The 20,678-nt window shown below is 40.0% G+C and overlaps 1 protein-coding gene across 1 annotated transcript; it reads left to right on the top strand.

The window, feature by feature from the left end:
- Positions 1-5,719: 5,719 nt before the first annotated feature.
- LOC148977055 (uncharacterized) lies at positions 5,720-6,795 on the top strand. The gene is given in 2 exon segments (XM_089118183.1): positions 5,720-5,915; positions 5,917-6,795. Coding segments are annotated over 2 exon segments (498 nt in total). The 5' UTR covers positions 5,720-5,810; the 3' UTR covers positions 6,310-6,795.
- Positions 6,796-20,678: the final 13,883 nt, after the last annotated feature.

The raw sequence follows: 20,678 nt of genomic DNA, 5'->3' as shown, positions 1-20,678 counted from the left end.
CTCCAGCTGAACCCGTGGGCCGCTGGTCATTCATCTCCTCGCGGGCAGCTAATATGGGGCAGTTGCTGGAGCGAAAAGCTGTCAGGGCTGTTTTTCATTCATCGCCCATTTTCCCGCATACATTTCAATTAGAGGAGCTTCGGGATGCTACCGGTCCGTCAAAGGAAGGTCTGGCAAAGCCCTCGTTTAATACTCCCATCTGTAAGATAAATATTAGCCCCGTCGCTACGCGTATCGATTTGCGCTAAGGTTAAAAGCTTTGAGGACCTTGGCTTGAATATGGGCTGCTCGACAGCTTCCCTTCACCCCCGCGGTCAGATCGCACGGAGGTCTGACCCAGACAGTTGGATCCTGGTCCTTGATTTCTTCCCCCATTTGTGATTAAATGCTGCCTCTCTCCCCGTCACCCCAACCTTAACCCTGGACCTCTCCGCTCCCAGGTCACTTAACCTTGAACCCAATTACAAGATAAGGTTACTTAAAGGTGACCCCCGCTTTGCTTTACTCAGCTAATAGGACGGTCGAGAAAAAGGCCGGCGCAGCTGATACGCTTCTAGCTAATTCACAGGGGTTGACAAAGGTCGCAGTCAAGCCATAAAGAAGAGCTTCGATCTCACACGCAAAATAAAACTCAGCAATACATGAAGACGGTCAGGCAGAGAGCCAGCAGCACAGTCTTGATGCGTTAACATTCATATACTGCCACAGTATTTACACTGTCAACCAATTTTGGTTTTCTGGTAACGACTAGATATTTTTTGCCAGCACAAAAACCAAACAAACAAAAAAACACTTCTGAGATTTTTTTGCATCCAAATTTGGTGCTCATTTAAAATAAGACAAAAAAATTTCTTATTTTATTAGCGTATAAATATCTTACTAATAGTGCTGTTAAATCAATGAATCCCATCTAACAGTTTATGTTTACATAATATATGTGGGTGTATGTATTATAACACACACACATATATATATATATATATATATATATATATATATATATATATTTATATACAGTATATATATATATATATATATATATATATATATATATACAGTATGTCTGTCTGTGTGTATACTGTGTGTATGCTGTACACATATTACTAACTTTTAAAATGCTAAAGTTTTTTGTGCCCCTGATCAGCAAGGTGCACATCCTAAATAAATGAAAGTTAATCAAATCAAATTCAGTGTACAGGGATGTGTAAAAAGTTCCTCAAATGTAGAAAAAGGAGCATCTTATATTGGGTAATTCCAATATAGCAATTACTACAGTAATTACATCTATAGACCTACTGTAGAAAGACATTGGTAGAAGTACACATCTGTTAAAAGGGTAGACATTGTAAACACAATTATGTAAGTCACAATTATGAATGTGGGACTATACTGATATAAACTTCTTGTATTTTATATGTACAACAACCAGCATACTTGATTTACAGTTAGAAAGCATAAAGCTCACTGTGTCAGAATGCTAGTCTGTCAGTCAAGTCCGAAGCAAGACATAACCCATGCGTTATGGCAAAGACATCACAGATAGTCTGACGGCAGATAAAGAGTTAATAAATTGCTGTGTAAGAAATCGAATACTTCCATGCTATAAATGATTTTAGAGTTATTCCTTACTGAATCGGCCCCGATCCCGGTGAGATTGGACCAGGACATCCCTAAAAATAACTGTTTTCTAAATAAATATATTTTAAAATGTAATGTATTCCTGTGACGCTTCATGCGTCACATGATCCATCAGAAATTGTTTTAATATGCTGATTTGCTTCTTAAGAAATATTTATTATGTCATGCAGTTTTCTGGCACAGACTAGATCTTGTTTTTTGTGAGTGAAAACAAAAAAACATTACTGAAATTTCCTTGCATCTGATTTGTGCACTTTTTACAACATTCATGTCTCTTTATTTGGGATTATTCATCATTGTTACACCACTGATTTGTTCAGGTAAAGTTACTGAATGCAAAGGAAAGTGTGTATGGGGTTGGGGTGCCTAGACTTGCACGTTCGTGACTCTCCTGTTCATCAAAATGAACAAATCTTTTTCCGAGTCAATTCGTTCATTTCGTTCGTTGAATGAACCAAATGACATGAAACAAGATTTGTTCATTTTGATGAACGAGTTCGAACAGGAGAGTCACGAACGCGCATCACAGAACAGAGCAAGGCGAGCATTTGAGCTTATAAAACTTAAAATTTGTTATTTTATTTTTTTTAATGAGCGATCGTTTCGCTTGATAAGACCCTTATTCATCGTCTGGAATCGTTTAAAGCCCTTTGAACAGTTTGCAGTTTGTACTGAAACTGTCTTTTGGACCTTGAACCGTTTGGTTCCCATTGAAGTCCATTATATGGAGAAAATCCTGGAATATTTTCATCAAAAACCTTAATTTCTTTTCGACTGAAGAAAGAAAGACATGGACATCTTGGATAAGTAAATTATCAGCAAACGTTTTTTAAAAGTGAACTACTCCTTTAAGGACTCAAGATGTGAAGAGACTTTCAACCAGCATTACAAAAAATGTTTCTAGAACAAATCACCTACCCTGCCTTTATCTTCATGCCGTTTAATACACCAGTTAAAAGTACTTAAGCTTTGAAAAGCACATCTCAAGAGTTGGAAAAACATTTGAATTATATATGAATGTAATAATATATATGTACTTGTTGTCACTTGACATCTAGCAGATACTCTACATTCAAAGCAATCCGCAGTGCACTAATTGCAGAGACACTCCCCTCGAGCAGCCTGAGGTTAAGTGCTGTGTTAAAGGCCAGTGCTGTGATCGTGATAAGCCTCTGGTTGCTGGCTCACACTTGTTTGAGACAGAACCTTCAGCCTTTGTGTCAGCAGTTCAGATCAATTAACATTTCATCAGCACCAACTCACACCCAACTCACAAATTTTCAGAGATTATATCTTTGCTTAGCCATAAGGGATTATTTGCATTGAATAGTCATCTGAATAGTAAGAAATCTGAATGAAACCACCTCTGCACATGTGTTATGATAGGATAGGGTTTTATGGTACGTCAGTGTATATTCACTATTAAATGTATAGTTTATGAAAGTTCTATCATTATCTACACTACAGTACTCGTCCTCATGTCTTTCCATACCTGTAAGAACACAAATGAAGATATTTAGAAGAATGTTAGTCCAAACAATGTTAATATGTATATAAATAGTAAAATACTATACATTTTTTAATATTAACAGCAATAATATTAATAATTTGTATAATATTTCTTAGCCAATACATTTTCTCAGTTGTGTGTGTCCTAGTTTCAGTTCCAAGTTTGAAATAAGGGCTTATGTCGTTTTTTAATTTGTTGTTCATTGCATCAAGAGTTTCAAAAAATGAAGAAAGGGGCTGCAGCTGACGTGCTAGCGTATCAGTTCATTGTTTGTAAGTCAAGCCTTTGAAATAGGTCATTCATTTTGTCAGCAACAAAGGGACTGTAAAAATTGCACAGCAATGCCAGACCAATATGTTCAAAATAATACATTTAAATATCCGTGAAGCAAACATTCAGCTCAAGCAGAACAAAGCACCTGAAACAAGCTGTGTTATTGGTATTTTGACAATGAAGGTAAAAAAAAAACACCCAAAGCAGATTCATTTAATACGCACAGTATTTATTTAGTGTTGCCTGATTGCTTACTGCTCGAAAATAGAGATAAAAGGGCCAGAGAGGGAGGGAGAGATGGAGTGAGAAAGAGCGAGAGTGCCCTGCTATACAGAATAGCCTGTTGACCGCTGGGTGAACCTTCCTGTGAACTGAGGATGAACCTTCAACTTGAGGAGCGTCGGTCACAGATCTCCCTGGGAGCTACAAAGAGGGGTAGCCAACCCTGAGACCGACACACCAGCACTTAATACACACATCTTGCACTATTCACCCCTGTGTACACACATTTTCTGTGCTAACACCTTCGACAGCCATACGCAAAACGGCAGAGCTGAAAATCAACAGTAGCCGCTTATTTTAGGTGTGTAAGCGTGCGCCATCCAGATAGATGCATCGCTTCGAATTTCCTTGACACTATACAATAGTGTATGCGCACACCAGCAACTAGCGCTGTAACAAGCTCATACGCAACACGCTGTAAGTATCATAACACGACACGCCCAGCGGGGCGACTGCAAAATACGGCGCAGGGGTCATGGACGGGTCAGTGTCGAACATACCATTCCTGTCTCTGTTTGGCATTCAGTTGCAAATGTCACAAGGGGATACAGCGACGCTAGGCAGTGCAAACTCGACTTTCCTAGATGAAAGCTGAATTACTTTTAAGAGTCCCATTAACAACAGTATTGTGTTGTGAAGTGGGGCAAATGTGAGGCGGAGGGTGTCAAACTGGGGTGAATGGAGATCTGAACCTATAGGAAATGTATATGTACTAGATGTAGAAAGCACATAACCTGACCTTTGCCTCATTCAAAAAATGACATTTAAAAAAATGTCATTGGTTATTTATTTTTCAATTATTTTCATAGTACTGTTTAAATAATATCAACAAAACAAAGCAACTTTAAAAAGCAACTTTTTTCTCTTATGCTTACAAGGCTGCATTAATTTGATAAAAATAATTAAAATAAGATTGTAACAAATAAAAACAGTAATATTTTTGGATCTTATTACAAATTAAAATAACTTGTAGTTTATTCCTATGATATCGAAACTGAATTTTCTAGTCTTCACTCGTCAGTGTCACGTGATCCTTCAGAAACCATAGAAACATTTCTTATTATTATCAAAATAAAATTGATAAAAAAAAATTGAATTTTGAAAAATTTCAAAAATTGAAATATCAAAAAATTGAAATAGGAATCTTTTGTAACTTTATAAAAGTCTTTACTCTCACTTTTGATCAATTTAATGCATCCTTGCTGAATAAAAGTATTAATTACTTACAAAAAAACTTCTATGCCCCAAACTTTCAAATTGTAGTGTGTTTTGTTTTTAATAATCATTATTTAATAATATAATGAATTATCATCAAACACAAATTATTGATTTGACAAATTATTCCATTTTATACGTAGAAGTTAGGACAAAATATACAAAATCTAGAAAAATAACTTCTTTAGATTTGTTTTTCTTCTAAAAATTACTATAGCTATTTCAGAAGCACTTTATTTCACAGTTTTGCATGTTAGTATGTATGTAATAATTAAACTAACTGGGTGATAACTTGGTACTATAACCTATCCATAAACTTCATTAAAAGTGCATGTACTGCACGAGATTTTAAGATTACCTTTCCAGGCTTGGAATTTACACTTTCGAAATTCCCTGATATTTACATGTTTTTGTTGTTTTATTTTTACCATGCATCGATTACCATGCATCGATGTTAATATCCATACGATGCATAACTGCACAGTTCAAATTATATTACTGTAAAATGGCTGGTGAAGTTCCAGTAGTGACATAAATAGTGATAATAAAATTGTGGAAAAAAAAATCAGCCGGGTGTGTTTACTTCACTACAAAATCACTACAATGGTGTGCCTGTGGTTGCCAGGGCATTGCTATGCAATTTCATTTCCATATGCAGATGTTGAATTTCCTGTAAATAGAAATATATGACATTATATAGAAATAAAATGGGTTAGGAATCCCATTAAGTGTTGAATAAGGTAAATATCTGAAGAGTTTCCATGGCATGGCATGTGCATATGAGAAAACACATTACGCAGATCATATTGGCCATAAAAATCATTATGTTCTTACTGTATTGCAGAGCAGCTACGAGCCAAGGACACCTTGCCAGAGCAAAGAAACAAAACAAATGGAGAGACAACTGTCCTTGAGGTCAGAACAGGTGCTGCGGGACCGGTCAGAGTCCGCCGGGACAGCTGTTCTATTCCTGTCCGGAACAGAGCCGGCAGACTGCAGATTCACTGAGAGTAATGACAGATGGACAGGTGGGGGAGCCCTCGAACGGCCTGAATGTCTGCGTTTTACACTCCAAGAGGATGATGGAGAAACCTTTCACTCAACATAGATGCCGCTATCAAAAAGTAATTGCTCATAAATATTTTTTAAATGTGTTAAATCAGCATGTGTTTGTATCTTATAGTGTTTTGCTGTCCTTTGGAAACAGATTTATTCACTCCGATGAGCAATTTCCACACACACAGACTCATGGAAAAACACGGAGAATCATGCAGCTGCAACACCCCGCACCAATTAACATGACTGCGACCTCACACATCCGGGTCAGTGCATCCGACGAGAGGAACAAAGGCAGAGCTGGTCCCAGAATGCGAGGTCCCAATTACCCTTGAGTGAGATCCACAGAGCATAATGCTGCAGGTGAGAAGTTGGATGGGGCTTCTGTGAGAGGCTGGCAGAGACACAATGACCCTCTGTGGCACCGGCTTGGAATCGCTGCGTGTCTGTGATGAAAAATGCTCAGGGGCACAAGACAAAACAGTACACAGAGTAATGAATTCAGTGCATGTGTAATTTATGATGAGCAGACGGGCCCCTCGATTCTCTCTGGTGTTAAACTGCATGCTACAAATGTGCAAAACACATCAAATTAATAACGTATTTGAGAGCGAGTTATCAAGACCGAGCGCTGTGGGATGTGAGGTCAGTCTATGTGAAATTTTACAACAAGTTATATACGCATAATAGTATCTTAATAGAAATGTTCACATAAAAAAGTACTTCTTTAGTCATTTACAAGTCACCCTAATGAAATTTTAAACACATGCAATAGGTTCGCATGCCTCCAAGGTCAAAAAGAGCTCACGGCCCTCTATCAGAATCCAGAGTTTTGAGAAGATTGGAGAAACTTAATTTTTTCGCCTGAAAAAAAACAAAACGAAAGGGGTAACACTGTCGTTTTTTTTTCTGGTCGAAATTTTGAGTTTCGATATCTCAGCTCTGGAAGGGTCTAGAGCCTCCATTGTTGCACTCAGGTCTAAGTCTCATGGCCCTCTATCAGAATCCAAAGTTTTGAGAAGATTGGAGAAACTTAATTTTTCGCCACCCCCCAAAAAAACGAAAGGGGTACCACTGTGGGGTTTTTTTTCGGGTCGAATTTTTGAGTTTCGATATCTCAGCACTGGAAGGGTCTAGAGCCTCCATTGTTGCACTCAGGTCTAAGTCTCACGGCCCTCTATCAGAATCCAGAGTTTTGAGAAGATTGGAGAAACTTAATTTTTCGCCCGAAAAAAAAAAACGAAAGGGGTACCACTGTCGTTTTTTTTTTGCGGGTCGAATTTTTGAGTTTCGATATCTCAGCTCTGGAAGGGTCTAGAGCCTCCATTTTTGCAATCAGGTCTAAGTTTCACGGCCCTCTATCAGAATCCAGAGTTTTGAGAAGATTGGAGAAACTTAATTTTTCGCCCGAAAAAAAAACAAAAACGAAAGGGGTAACACTGTCGTTTTTTTTTCTGGTCGAAATTTTGAGTTTCGATATCTCAGCTCTGGAAGGGTCTAGAGCCTCCATTGTTGCACTCAGGTCTAAGTCTCATGGCCCTCTATCAGAATCCAAAGTTTTGAGAAGATTGGAGAAACTTAATTTTTCGCCACCCCCCAAAAAAACGAAAGGGGTACCACTGTGGGGTTTTTTTTCGGGTCGAATTTTTGAGTTTCGATATCTCAGCACTGGAAGGGTCTAGAGCCTCCATTGTTGCACTCAGGTCTAAGTCTCACGGCCCTCTATCAGAATCCAGAGTTTTGAGAAGATTGGAGAAACTTAATTTTTCGCCCGAAAAAAAAAAACGAAAGGGGTACCACTGTCGTTTTTTTTTTGCGGGTCGAATTTTTGAGTTTCGATATCTCAGCTCTGGAAGGGTCTAGAGCCTCCATTTTTGCAATCAGGTCTAAGTTTCACGGCCCTCTATCAGAATCCAGAGTTTTGAGAAGATTGGAGAAACTTAATTTTTCGCCCGAAAAAAAAACAAAAACGAAAGGGGTACCACTGTCGTTTTTTTTCGGGTCAAATTTTTGAGTTTCGATATCTCAGCTCTGGAAGGGTCTAGAGCCTCAATTTTTGCACTTAGGTTTAAGTCTCGTGGCCCTCTATAAGAATCCAGAGTTTTGAGAAGATTGGAGAAATTAAATTTTTCGCCCCAAAAAAAAAAAAAAAACGAAAGGGGTACCACTGTCGTTTTTTTTTCGGGTCGAATTTTTGAGTTTCGATATCTCAGCTCTGGAAGGGTCTAGAGCCTCCATTTTTGCACTCAGGTCTAAGTCTCACGGCCCTCTATCAGAATCCACAGTTTTGAGAAGATTGGAGAAACTTAATTTTTCGCACGAAAAAAAACCCGAAAAGGGGTACCACTGTCGTTTTTTTTTTCGGGTCGAATATTTGAGTTTTGATATCTAAGCTCTGGAAGGGTCTAGAGCCTCCATTTTTGCACTCAGGTCTAAGTCTCATGGCCCTCTATCAGAATCCAAAGTTTTGAGAAGATTGGAGAAACTTAATTTTTCGCCCGAAAAAAACAACAGTGGTACCCCTTTCGTTTTTTTTTTCGGGCGAAAAATCTAGTTTCTCCAATCTTTTCAAAACTCTGGATTCTGATAGAGGGCCATGAGACTTAGACCTGAGTGCAACAATGGAGGCTCTAGACCCTTCCAGAGCGGAGATATCGAAACTCAAAATTTCGACCAGAAAAAAAAACGACAGTGTTGCCCCTTACGTTTTTTTTTTTTGGGCGAAAAATAAAGTTTCCCCAATCTTCTTGAAACTCTGGATTCTGATAGAGGGCCATGAGACTTAGACCTGAGTGCAAAAATGGAGGCTTTAGACCCTTCCAGAGCTGAGATATCGAATCTCAAAATTTCGACCCGAAAAAAACCCGACAGTGTTACCCCTTACGTTTTTTTTTTTTGGGCGAAAAATTAAGTATCCCCAATCTTCTCAAAACTCTGGATTCTGATAGAGGGCCATGAGACTTAGACCTGATTGCAAAAATGGAGGCTTTAGACCCTTCCAGAGCTGAGATATCGAAACTCAAAATTTCGACCCGAAAAAAACCCTTACGTTTTTTTTTTTGGGCGAAAAATTAAGTATCCCCAATCTTCTTGAAACTCTGGATTCTGATAGAGGGCCATGAGACTTAGACCTGAGTGCAAAAATGGAGGCTTTAGACCCTTCCAGAGCTGAGATATCGAAACTCAAAATTTCGACCCGAAAAAAAAAACGACAGTGTTACCCCTTACGTTTTTTTTTGGGGGGGGGGGGGGCGAAAAATTAAGTATCCCCAATCTTCTTGAAACTCTGGATTCTGATAGAGGGCCATGAGACTTACACCTGAGTGCAAAAATGGAGGCTTTAGACCCTTCCAGAGTTGAGATATCAAAACTCAAAATTTCGACCCGAAAAAAAACCGACAGTGTTACCCCTTACGTTTTTTTTTTGGGGCGAAAAATTAAGTTTCCCCAATCTTCTTGAAACTCTGGATTCTGATAGAGGGCCATGAGACTTAGACCTGAGTGCAAAAATGGAGGCTTTAGACCCTTCCAGAGCTGAGATATCGAAACTCAAAATTTCGACCCGAAAAAAAAACGACAGTGTTACCCCTTACGTTTTTTTGGGGGGGGGGGGGCGAAAAATTAAGTATCCCCAATCTTCTTGAAACTCTGGATTCTGATGGAGGGCCATAAGACTTAGACCTGAGTGCAAAAATGGAGGCTTTAGACCCTTCCAGAGCTGAGATATCGAAACTCAAAATTTCGACCCGAAAAAAAAACGACAGTGTTACCCCTTACGGTTTTTTTTTTGGGCGAAAAATTAAGTTTCACCAATCTTCTTGAAACTCTGGATTCTGATAGAGGGCCATGAGACTTAGAACTGAGTGCAACAATGGAGGCTCTAGACCCTTCCAGAGCTGAGATATCGAAACTCAAATTTTCGACCCGAAAAAAAAACGACAGTGTTACCCCTTACGTTTTTTTTTTTCGGGCGAAAAATTAAGTATCCCCAATCTTCTCAAAACTCTGGATTCTGATAGAGGGCCATGAGACTTAGACCTGAGTGCAAAAATGGAGGCTTTAGACCCTTCCAGAGTTGAGATATCGAAACTCAAAATTTCGACCCGAAAAAAAAACGACAGTGTTACCCCTTACATTTTTTTTTTGGGGCGAAAAATTAAGTTTCCCCAATCTTCTTGAAACTCTGGATTCTGATAGAGGGCCATGAGACTTAGACCTGAGTGCAAAAATGGAGGCTTTAGACCCTTCCAGAGCTGAGATATCGAAACTCAAAATTTCGACCCGAAAAAAAAACGACAGTGTTACCCCTTACGTTTTTTTTGGGGGGGCGAAAAATTAAGTATCCCCAATCTTCTTGAAACTCTGGATTCTGATAGAGGGCCATGAGACTTAGACCTGAGTGCAACAATGGAGGCTTTAGACCCTTCCAGAGCTGAGATATCGAAACTCAAAATTTCGACCCGAAAAAAAAACGACAGTGTTACCCCTTACGTTTTTTTTTTTTGGGCGAAAAATTAAGTATCCCCAATCTTCTCGAAACTCTGGATTCTGATAGAGGGCCATGAGACTTAGACCTGAGTGCAACAATGGAGGCTTTAGACCCTTCCAGAGCTGAGATATCGAAACTCAAAATTTCGACCCGAAAAAAAAAACGACAGTGTTACCCCTTACGTTTTTTTTTTTGGGGGCGAAAAATTAAGTATCCCCAATCTTCTTGAAACTCTGGATTCTGATAGAGGGCCATGAGACTTAGACCTGAGTGCAAAAATGGAGGCTTTAGACCCTTCCAGAGCTGAGATATCGAAACTCAAAATTTCGACCCGAAAAAAAAAACGACAGTGTTACCCCTTACATTTTTTTGGGGGGGGCGAAAAATTAAGTATCCCAAATCTTCTTGAAACTCTGGATTCTGATAGAGGGCCATGAGACTTAGACCTGAGTGCAAAAATGGAGGCTTTAGACCCTTCCAGAGCTGAGATATCGAAACTCAAAATTTCGACCCGGAAAAAAAAAACGACAGTGTTACCCCTTACGTTTTTTTTGGGGGGGCGAAAAATTAAGTATCCCCAATCTTCTTGAAACTCTGGATTCTGATAGAGGGCCATGAGACTTAGACCTGAGTGCAACAATGGAGGCTTTAGACCCTTCCAGAGCTGAGATATCGAAACTCAAAATTTCGACCCGAAAAAAAAACGACAGTGTTACCCCTTACGTTTTTTTTTTTTGGGCGAAAAATTAGGTATCCCCAATCTTCTCGAAACTCTGGATTCTGATAGAGGGCCATGAGACTTAGACCTGAGTGCAACAATGGAGGCTTTAGACCCTTCCAGAGCTGAGATATCGAAACTCAAAATTTCGACCCGAAAAAAAAACGACAGTGTTACCCCTTACGTTTTTTTTTTGGGGCGAAACATTAAGTATCCCCAATCTTCTTGAAACTCTGGATTCTGATAGAGGGCCATGAGACTTAGACCTGAGTGCAACAATGGAGGCTCTAGACCCTTCCAGAGCTGAGATATCGAAACTCAAAATTTCGACCTGAAAAAAAACCCGACAGTGTTACCCCTTACGTTTTTTTTGGGGGGGCGAAACATTAAGTATCCCCAATCTTCTTGAAACTCTGGATTCTGATAGAGGGCCATGAGACTTAGACCTGAGTGCAACAATGGAGGCTCTAGACCCTTCCAGAGCTGAGATATCGAAACTCAAAATTTCGACCTGAAAAAAAACCCGACAGTGTTACCCCTTACGTTTTTTTTTTGGGCGAAAAATTAAGTTTCACCAATCTTCTTGAAACTCTGGATTCTGATAGAGGGCCATGAGACTTAGAACTGAGTGCCACAATGGAGGCTCTAGACCCTTCCAGAGCTGAGATATCGAAACTCAAATTTTCGACCCGAAAAAAAAAACGACAGTGTTACCCCTTACGTTTTTTTTTCCTGGCGAAAAATTAAGTATCCCCAATCTTCTCAAAACTCTGGATTCTGATAGAGGGCCATGAGACTTACACCTGAGTGCAAAAATGGAGGCTTTAGACCCTTCCAGAGTTGAGATATCAAAACTCAAAATTTCGACCCGAAAAAAAACCGACAGTGTTACCCCTTACGTTTTTTTTTTGGGGCGAAAAATTAAGTTTCCCCAATCTTCTTGAAACTCTGGATTCTGATAGAGGGCCATGAGACTTAGACCTGAGTGCAAAAATGGAGGCTTTAGACCCTTCCAGAGCTGAGATATCGAAACTCAAAATTTCGACCCGAAAAAAAAACGACAGTGTTACCCCTTACGTTTTTTTGGGGGGGGGCGAAAAATTAAGTATCCCCAATCTTCTTGAAACTCTGGATTCTGATGGAGGGCCATAAGACTTAGACCTGAGTGCAAAAATGGAGGCTTTAGACCCTTCCAGAGCTGAGATATCGAAACTCAAAATTTCGACCCGAAAAAAAAACGACAGTGTTACCCCTTACGGTTTTTTTTTTGGGCGAAAAATTAAGTTTCACCAATCTTCTTGAAACTCTGGATTCTGATAGAGGGCCATGAGACTTAGAACTGAGTGCAACAATGGAGGCTCTAGACCCTTCCAGAGCTGAGATATCGAAACTCAAATTTTCGACCCGAAAAAAAAACGACAGTGTTACCCCTTACGTTTTTTTTTTTCGGGCGAAAAATTAAGTATCCCCAATCTTCTCAAAACTCTGGATTCTGATAGAGGGCCATGAGACTTAGACCTGAGTGCAAAAATGGAGGCTTTAGACCCTTCCAGAGCTGAGATATCGAAACTCAAAATTTCGACCCGAAAAAAAAATGACAGTGTTACCTCTTACGTTTTTTTTGGGGGGGCGAAAAATTAAGTATCCCCAATCTTCTTGAAACTCTGGATTCTGATAGAGGGCCATGAGACTTAGACCTGAGTGCAACAATGGAGGCTTTAGACCCTTCCAGAGCTGAGATATCGAAACTCAAAATTTCGACCCGAAAAAAAAACGACAGTGTTACCCCTTACGTTTTTTTTTTTGGGCGAAAAATTAAGTATCCCCAATCTTCTCGAAACTCTGGATTCTGATAGAGGGCCATGAGACTTAGACCTGAGTGCAAAAATGGAGGCTTTAGACCCTTCCAGAGTTGAGATATCAAAACTCAAAATTTCGACCCGAAAAAAAACCGACAGTGTTACCCCTTACGTTTTTTTTTTGGGGCGAAAAATTAAGTTTCCCCAATCTTCTTGAAACTCTGGATTCTGATAGAGGGCCATGAGACTTAGACCTGAGTGCAAAAATGGAGGCTTTAGACCCTTCCAGAGCTGAGATATCGAAACTCAAAATTTCGACCCGAAAAAAAAACGACAGTGTTACCCCTTACGTTTTTTTGGGGGGGGGCGAAAAATTAAGTATCCCCAATCTTCTTGAAACTCTGGATTCTGATGGAGGGCCATAAGACTTAGACCTGAGTGCAAAAATGGAGGCTTTAGACCCTTCCAGAGCTGAGATATCGAAACTCAAAATTTCGACCCGAAAAAAAAACGACAGTGTTACCCCTTACGGTTTTTTTTTTGGGCGAAAAATTAAGTTTCACCAATCTTCTTGAAACTCTGGATTCTGATAGAGGGCCATGAGACTTAGAACTGAGTGCAACAATGGAGGCTCTAGACCCTTCCAGAGCTGAGATATCGAAACTCAAATTTTCGACCCGAAAAAAAAACGACAGTGTTACCCCTTACGTTTTTTTTTTTCGGGCGAAAAATTAAGTATCCCCAATCTTCTCAAAACTCTGGATTCTGATAGAGGGCCATGAGACTTAGACCTGAGTGCAAAAATGGAGGCTTTAGACCCTTCCAGAGTTGAGATATCGAAACTCAAAATTTCGACCCGAAAAAAAAACGACAGTGTTACCCCTTACATTTTTTTTTGGGGCGAAAAATTAAGTTTCCCCAATCTTCTTGAAACTCTGGATTCTGATAGAGGGCCATGAGACTTAGACCTGAGTGCAAAAATGGAGGCTTTAGACCCTTCCAGAGCTGAGATATCGAAACTCAAAATTTCGACCCGAAAAAAAAATGACAGTGTTACCTCTTACGTTTTTTTTGGGGGGGCGAAAAATTAAGTATCCCCAATCTTCTTGAAACTCTGGATTCTGATAGAGGGCCATGAGACTTAGACCTGAGTGCAACAATGGAGGCTTTAGACCCTTCCAGAGCTGAGATATCGAAACTCAAAATTTCGACCCGAAAAAAAAACGACAGTGTTACCCCTTACGTTTTTTTTTTTGGGCGAAAAATTAAGTATCCCCAATCTTCTCGAAACTCTGGATTCTGATAGAGGGCCATGAGACTTAGACCTGAGTGCAACAATGGAGGCTTTAGACCCTTCCAGAGCTGAGATATCGAAACTCAAAATTTCGACCCGAAAAAAAAAAACGACAGTGTTACCCCTTACGTTTTTTTTTTTGGGGGCGAAAAATTAAGTATCCCCAATCTTCTTGAAACTCTGGATTCTGATAGAGGGCCATGAGACTTAGACCTGAGTGCAAAAATGGAGGCTTTAGACCCTTCCAGAGCTGAGATATCGAAACTCAAAATTTCGACCCGAAAAAAAAAACGACAGTGTTACCCCTTACATTTTTTTGGGGGGGGCGAAAAATTAAGTATCCCCAATCTTCTTGAAACTCTGGATTCTGATAGAGGGCCATGAGACTTAGACCTGAGTGCAAAAATGGAGGCTTTAGACCCTTCCAGAGCTGAGATATCGAAACTCAAAATTTCGACCCGGAAAAAAAAAAACGACAGTGTTACCCCTTACGTTTTTTTTGGGGGGGCGAAAAATTAAGTATCCCCAATCTTCTTGAAACTCTGGATTCTGATAGAGGGCCATGAGACTTAGACCTGAGTGCAACAATGGAGGCTTTAGACCCTTCCAGAGCTGAGATATCGAAACTCAAAATTTCGACCCGAAAAAAAAACGACAGTGTTACCCCTTACGTTTTTTTTTTTGGGCGAAAAATTAGGTATCCCCAATCTTCTCGAAACTCTGGATTCTGATAGAGGGCCATGAGACTTAGACCTGAGTGCAACAATGGAGGCTTTAGACCCTTCCAGAGCTGAGATATCGAAACTCAAAATTTCGACCCGAAAAAAAAACGACAGTGTTACCCCTTACGTTTTTTTTTTTGGGGCGAAACATTAAGTATCCCCAATCTTCTTGAAACTCTGGATTCTGATAGAGGGCCATGAGACTTAGACCTGAGTGCAACAATGGAGGCTCTAGACCCTTCCAGAGCTGAGATATCGAAACTCAAAATTTCGACCTGAAAAAAAACCCGACAGTGTTACCCCTTACGTTTTTTTTGGGGGGGCGAAAAATTAAGTTTCCCCAATCTTCTTGAAACTCTGGATTCTGATAGAGGGCCATGAGACTTAGACCTGAGTGCAAAAATGGAGGCTTTAGACCCTTCCAGAGCTGAGATATCGAAACTCAAAATTTCGACCCGAAAAAAAAAACCGACAGTGTTACCCCTTACGTTTTTTTGGGGGGGGCGAAAAATTAAGTATCCCCAATCTTCTTGAAACTCTGGATTCTGATGGAGGGCCATAAGACTTAGACCTGAGTGCAAAAATGGAGGCTTTAGACCCTTCCAGAGCTGAGATATCGAAACTCAAAATTTCGACCCGAAAAAAAAAACGACAGTGTTACCCCTTACGTTTTTTTTTTTTTGGGCGAAAAATTAAGTTTCACCAATCTTCTTGAAACTCTGGATTCTGATAGAGGGCCATGAGACTTAGAACTGAGTGCAACAATGGAGGCTCTAGACCCTTCCAGAGCTGAGATATTGAAACTCAAATTTTCGACCCGAAAAAAAAACGACAGTGTTACCCCTTACGTTTTTTTTTTCGGGCGAAAAATTAAGTATCCCCAATCTTCTCAAAACTCTGGATTCTGATAGAGGGCCATGAGACTTAGACCTGAGTGCAAAAATGGAGGCTTTAGACCCTTCCAGAGCTGAGATATCGAAACTCAAAATTTCGACCCGAAAAAAAAACGACAGTGTTACCCCTTACATTTTTTTTTTTGGGCGAAAAATTAAGTTTCCCCAATCTTCTTGAAACTCTGGATTCTGATAGAGGGCCATGAGACTTAGACCTGAGTGCAACAATGGAGGCTCTAGACCCTTCCAGAGCTGAGATATCGAAACTCAAAATTTCGACCTGAAAAAAAAACCGACAGTGTTACCCCTTACGTTTTTTTTTGGGGGGGGGCGAAAAATTAAGTTTCCCCAATCTTCTTGAAACTCTGGATTCTGATAGAGGGCCATGAGACTTAGACCTGAGTGCAAAAATGGAGGCTTTAGACCCTTCCAGAGCTGAGATATCGAAACTCAAAATTTCGACCCGAAAAAAAAAATGACAGTGTTACCCCTTACGTTTTTTTTGGGGGGGCGAAAAATTAAGTATCCCCAATCTTCTTGAAACTCTGGATTCTGATAGAGGGCCATGAGACTTAGACCTGAGTGCAAAAATGGAGGCTTTAGACCCTTCCAGAGCTGAGATATCGAAACTCAAAATTTCGACCCGAAAAAAAAACGACAGTGTTACCCCTTACGTTTTTTTTTTTTGCGCGAAAAATTAAGTTTCCCCTATCTTCTTGAAACTCTGGATTCTGATAGAGGGCCATGAGACTTAGACCTGAGTGCAAAAATGGAGGCTTTAGACTAGGGCTGAACGATTAATTGCATTTGCGATAAAATCGCGATATCATGAAACGCGATTTTGTAATCGCAAGAGCTGCGATCATACTGGTCACGTGACACGCGAGAGAAAAGCAGTCTGCAAGATAAAGCATCAACTTGCCACTCTACGCGGTCTGGCGTTCAGAAAAGAACAGTTTATTGTGTTATTTATTCTCTCCTCTCCTCAACAATCCTGGATCGATTCAGAGAATTTCAGAATCGAGTCTGAGCTTAGTTTTTAAACACAGATGCGTGATGACGCTGCGCGTGCTTTAGAAACGAACCGCGTTCTGAATCTGCTTGCTTCTATTTTCTCGCTCTCTCTCTTCCTCACTCACACACATGACACCGCTCGAACCTTCCAAAACATAGTAACGTTATTTCATAAAGTTCGGGATTGAACCGAATTACAAGGACATTCGCGGGCTTCATTGAACAGTTTTTGCCGCTTTGCTTGATGTTATAACGTTACTCTTGCAGTGCGCGTTCTCTCCCGCGGGAATTTTCTTTACAAATGCTTCAGTTCACAGAGGCATTATTTATGTGTTTTGGAATGCAGTTGGCTTATATATTAAAACCATGAAAATCACTGAGAAGGCTGCTTTCATTTTAAAATACTAACGCGTGCTTTGTGAAGAGCGCTCGTGCATGCGGCCGTGAGCGACTCATTGGTAAATGTACTTGCATGTCAAAATGCTTTTATGACGCGAACTTAATGTAAACACGGTCAGTTATATCTTAAACCAACAGGACAAACCACATTTACAATTTCAAAAGAGATATATGCATTAGTGTGAATGCAGCGTATCGTATCTAAACTGAGGGGAAATCACTCCAGCTCTTGAATGAAAAACATTCAGACAGCCTACTTTTAAATACAGAGACCACTCTTTCTTTATTGCTTGTAATGTTTTTTTTTGTTTCTCTTTATTTACTAGCTTTCATATTTTGAAGCTATATTATTTTATATAGCCTATTTAAAATTCTTAACATGTAATTGCTTTAATTAAATGTTTTTTTTATATTTATTTTTTAAAGTATGTGTTTTTACACATGCAATTAAATACATATTTTAAGAGTTATTAAGATTAATTAATAAGAAAAAAAGTAGATCGAATCATGAGCTATCTAAAGATTCCCATCCATACTATACAATTATTTATTGCTTGTCTTTGTCGACTAATACAGAAGGTAAATAACTTTTTTTTAAATCGCATATTAAATCGCAATCGCAATATTGGCTAAAAAAAATCGCAATTAGATTATTTTCCAAAATCGTTCAGCCCTACTTTAGACCCTTCCAGAGCTGAGATATCGAAACTCAAAATTTCGACCCGAAAAAAAAACGACAGTGTTACCCCTTACGGTTTTTTTTTTTGGGCCGAAAAATTAAGTATCCCCAATCTTCTCAAAACTCTGGATTCTGATAGAGGGCCATGAGACTTAGACCTGAGTGCAAAAATTGAGGCTGTAGACCCTTCCAGAGCTGAGATATCGAAACTCAAAATTTCGACCTGAAAAAAAAACCGACAGTGTTAGCCCATACGTTTTTTTTTTGGGGGCGAAAAATTAAGTTTCCCCAATCTTCTTGAAACTCTGGATTCTGATAGAGGGCCATGAGACTTAGACCTGAGTGCAAAAATGGAGGCTTTAGACCCTTCCAGAGCTGAGATATCGAAACTCAAAATTTCGACGCAAAAAAAAAACGACAGTGTTACCCCTTACGTTTTTTTTTTTGGGCGAAAAATTAAGTTTCCCCAATCTTCTTGAAACTCTGGATTCTGATAGAGGGCCATGAGACTTAGACCTGAGTGCAACAATGGAGGCTCTAGACCCTTCCAGAGCTGAGATATCGAAACTCAAATTTTCGACCCGAAAAAAAAAACGACAGTGTTACCCCTTACGGTTTTTTTTTTTGGGCGAAAAATTAAGTTTCCCCAATCTTCTCAAAACTCTGGATTATGATAGAGGGCCGCGAGACTTTGACCTGAGCGCAAAAATGTAGGCTCTAGACCCTTCCAGAGCTGAGATATCGAAACTCAAAATTTCGACCCGGAAAAAAAACGACAGTGTTACGCCTTACGTTTTTTTGCGTTTTCGGGCGAAAAATCAAGTTTCTCCAATCTTCTCAAAACTCTGGATTATGATAGAGGGCCGCGAGACTTTGACCTGAGCGCAAAAATGGAGGCTCTAGACCCTTCCAGAGCTGAGATATCGAAACTCAAAATTTCGACCTGAAAAAAAACGACAGTGTTACCCCTTACGTTTTTTTGCATTTTCGGGCGAAAAATCAAGTTTCTCCAATCTTCTCAAAACTCTGGATTATGATAGAGGGCCGCGAGACTTTGACCTGAGCGCAAAAATGGAGGCTCTAGACCCTTCTGGAGCTGAGATATCGAAACTCAAAATTTCGACCCGAAAAAAAAACGACAGTGTTACCCCTTACGTTTTTTTGCGTTTTCGGGCGAAAAATCAAGTTTCTCCAATCTTCTCAAAACTCTGGATTATGATAGAGGGCCGCGAGACTTTGACCTGAGCGCAAAAATGGAGGCTCTAGACCCTTCCAGAGCGGAGATATCGAAACTCAAAATTTCGACCCGAAAAAAAAACGACAGTGTTACCCCTTACGTTTTTTTGCGTTTTCGGGCGAAAAATCAAGTTTCTCCAATCTTCTCAAAACTCTGGATTATGATAGAGGGCCGCGAGACTTTGGCCTGAGCGCAAAAATGGAGGCTCTAGACCCTTCCAGAGCTGAGATATCGAAACTCAAAATTTCGACCCCCCAAAAAAACGACAGTGTTACCCCTTACGTTTTTTTGCGTTTTCGGGCGAAAAATCAAGTTTCTCCAATCTTCTCAAAACTCTGGATTATGATAGAGGGCCGTGAGAATTTGACCTGAGCGCAAAAATGGAGGCTCTAGACCCTTCCAGAGCTGAGATATCGAAACTGAAAATTTCGACCCGAAAAAAAAACGACAGTGTTACCCCTTACGTTTTTTTGCGTTTTCGGGCGAAAAATCAAGTTTCTCCAATCTTCTCAAAACTCTGGATTATGATAGAGGACCGCGAGACTTTGGCCTGAGCGCAAAAATGGAGGCTCTAGACCCTTCCAGAGCTGAGATATCGAAACTCAAAATTTCGACCCGAAAAAAAAACGACAGTGTTACCCCTTACGTGTTTTTGCGTTTTCGGGCGAAAAATCAAGTTTCTCCAATCTTCTCAAAACTCTGGATTATGATAGAGGGCCGCGAGACTTTGCCCTGAGCGAAAAAATGGAGGCTCTAGACCCTTCTAGAGCTGAGATATCGAAACTCAAAATTTCGACCCGAAAAAAAAAGCGACAGTGTTACCCCTTACGTTTTTTTGCGTTTTCGGGCTAAAAATCAAGTTTCTCCAATCTTCTCAAAACTCTGGATTATGATAGAGGGCCGCGAGACTTTGACCTGAGCGCAAAAATGGAGGCTCTAGACCCTTCCAGAGCTGAGATATCGAAACTCAAAATTTCGACCTGAAAAAAAAACGACAGTGTTACCCCTTACGTTTTTTTGCGTTTTCGGGCGAAAAATCAAGTTTCTCCAATCTTCTCAAAACTCTGGGTTATGATAGAGGGCCGCGAGACTTTGACCTGAGCGCAAAAATGGAGGCTCTAGACCCTTCCAGAGCTGAGATATCGAAACTCAAAATTTCGACCCGAAAAAAAAACGACAGTGTTACCCCTTACGTTTTTTTGCGTTTTCGGGTGAAAAATCAAGTTTCTCCAATCTTCTCAAAACTCTGGATTATGATAGAGGGCCGCGAGACTTTGACCTGAGCGCAAAAATGGAGGCTCTAGACCCTTCCAGAGCTGAGATATCGAAACTCAAAATTTCGACCCGAAAAAAAAACGACAGTGTTACCCCTTACGTTTTTTTGTGTTTTCGGGCGAAAAATCAACTTTCTCCAATCTTCTCAAAACTCTGGATTATGATAGAGGGCCGCGAGACTTTGA

The sequence above is a fragment of the Pimephales promelas genome, chromosome 12 (assembly GCF_988280905.1).
Source record: "Pimephales promelas chromosome 12, fPimPro1.hap1.1, whole genome shotgun sequence".
Lineage (NCBI taxonomy): Eukaryota > Metazoa > Chordata > Actinopteri > Cypriniformes > Leuciscidae > Pimephales > Pimephales promelas.
The sequence above is the reverse complement of the archived record's forward strand: the minus strand, read 5'-3'. Positions and strand labels throughout refer to the sequence as shown.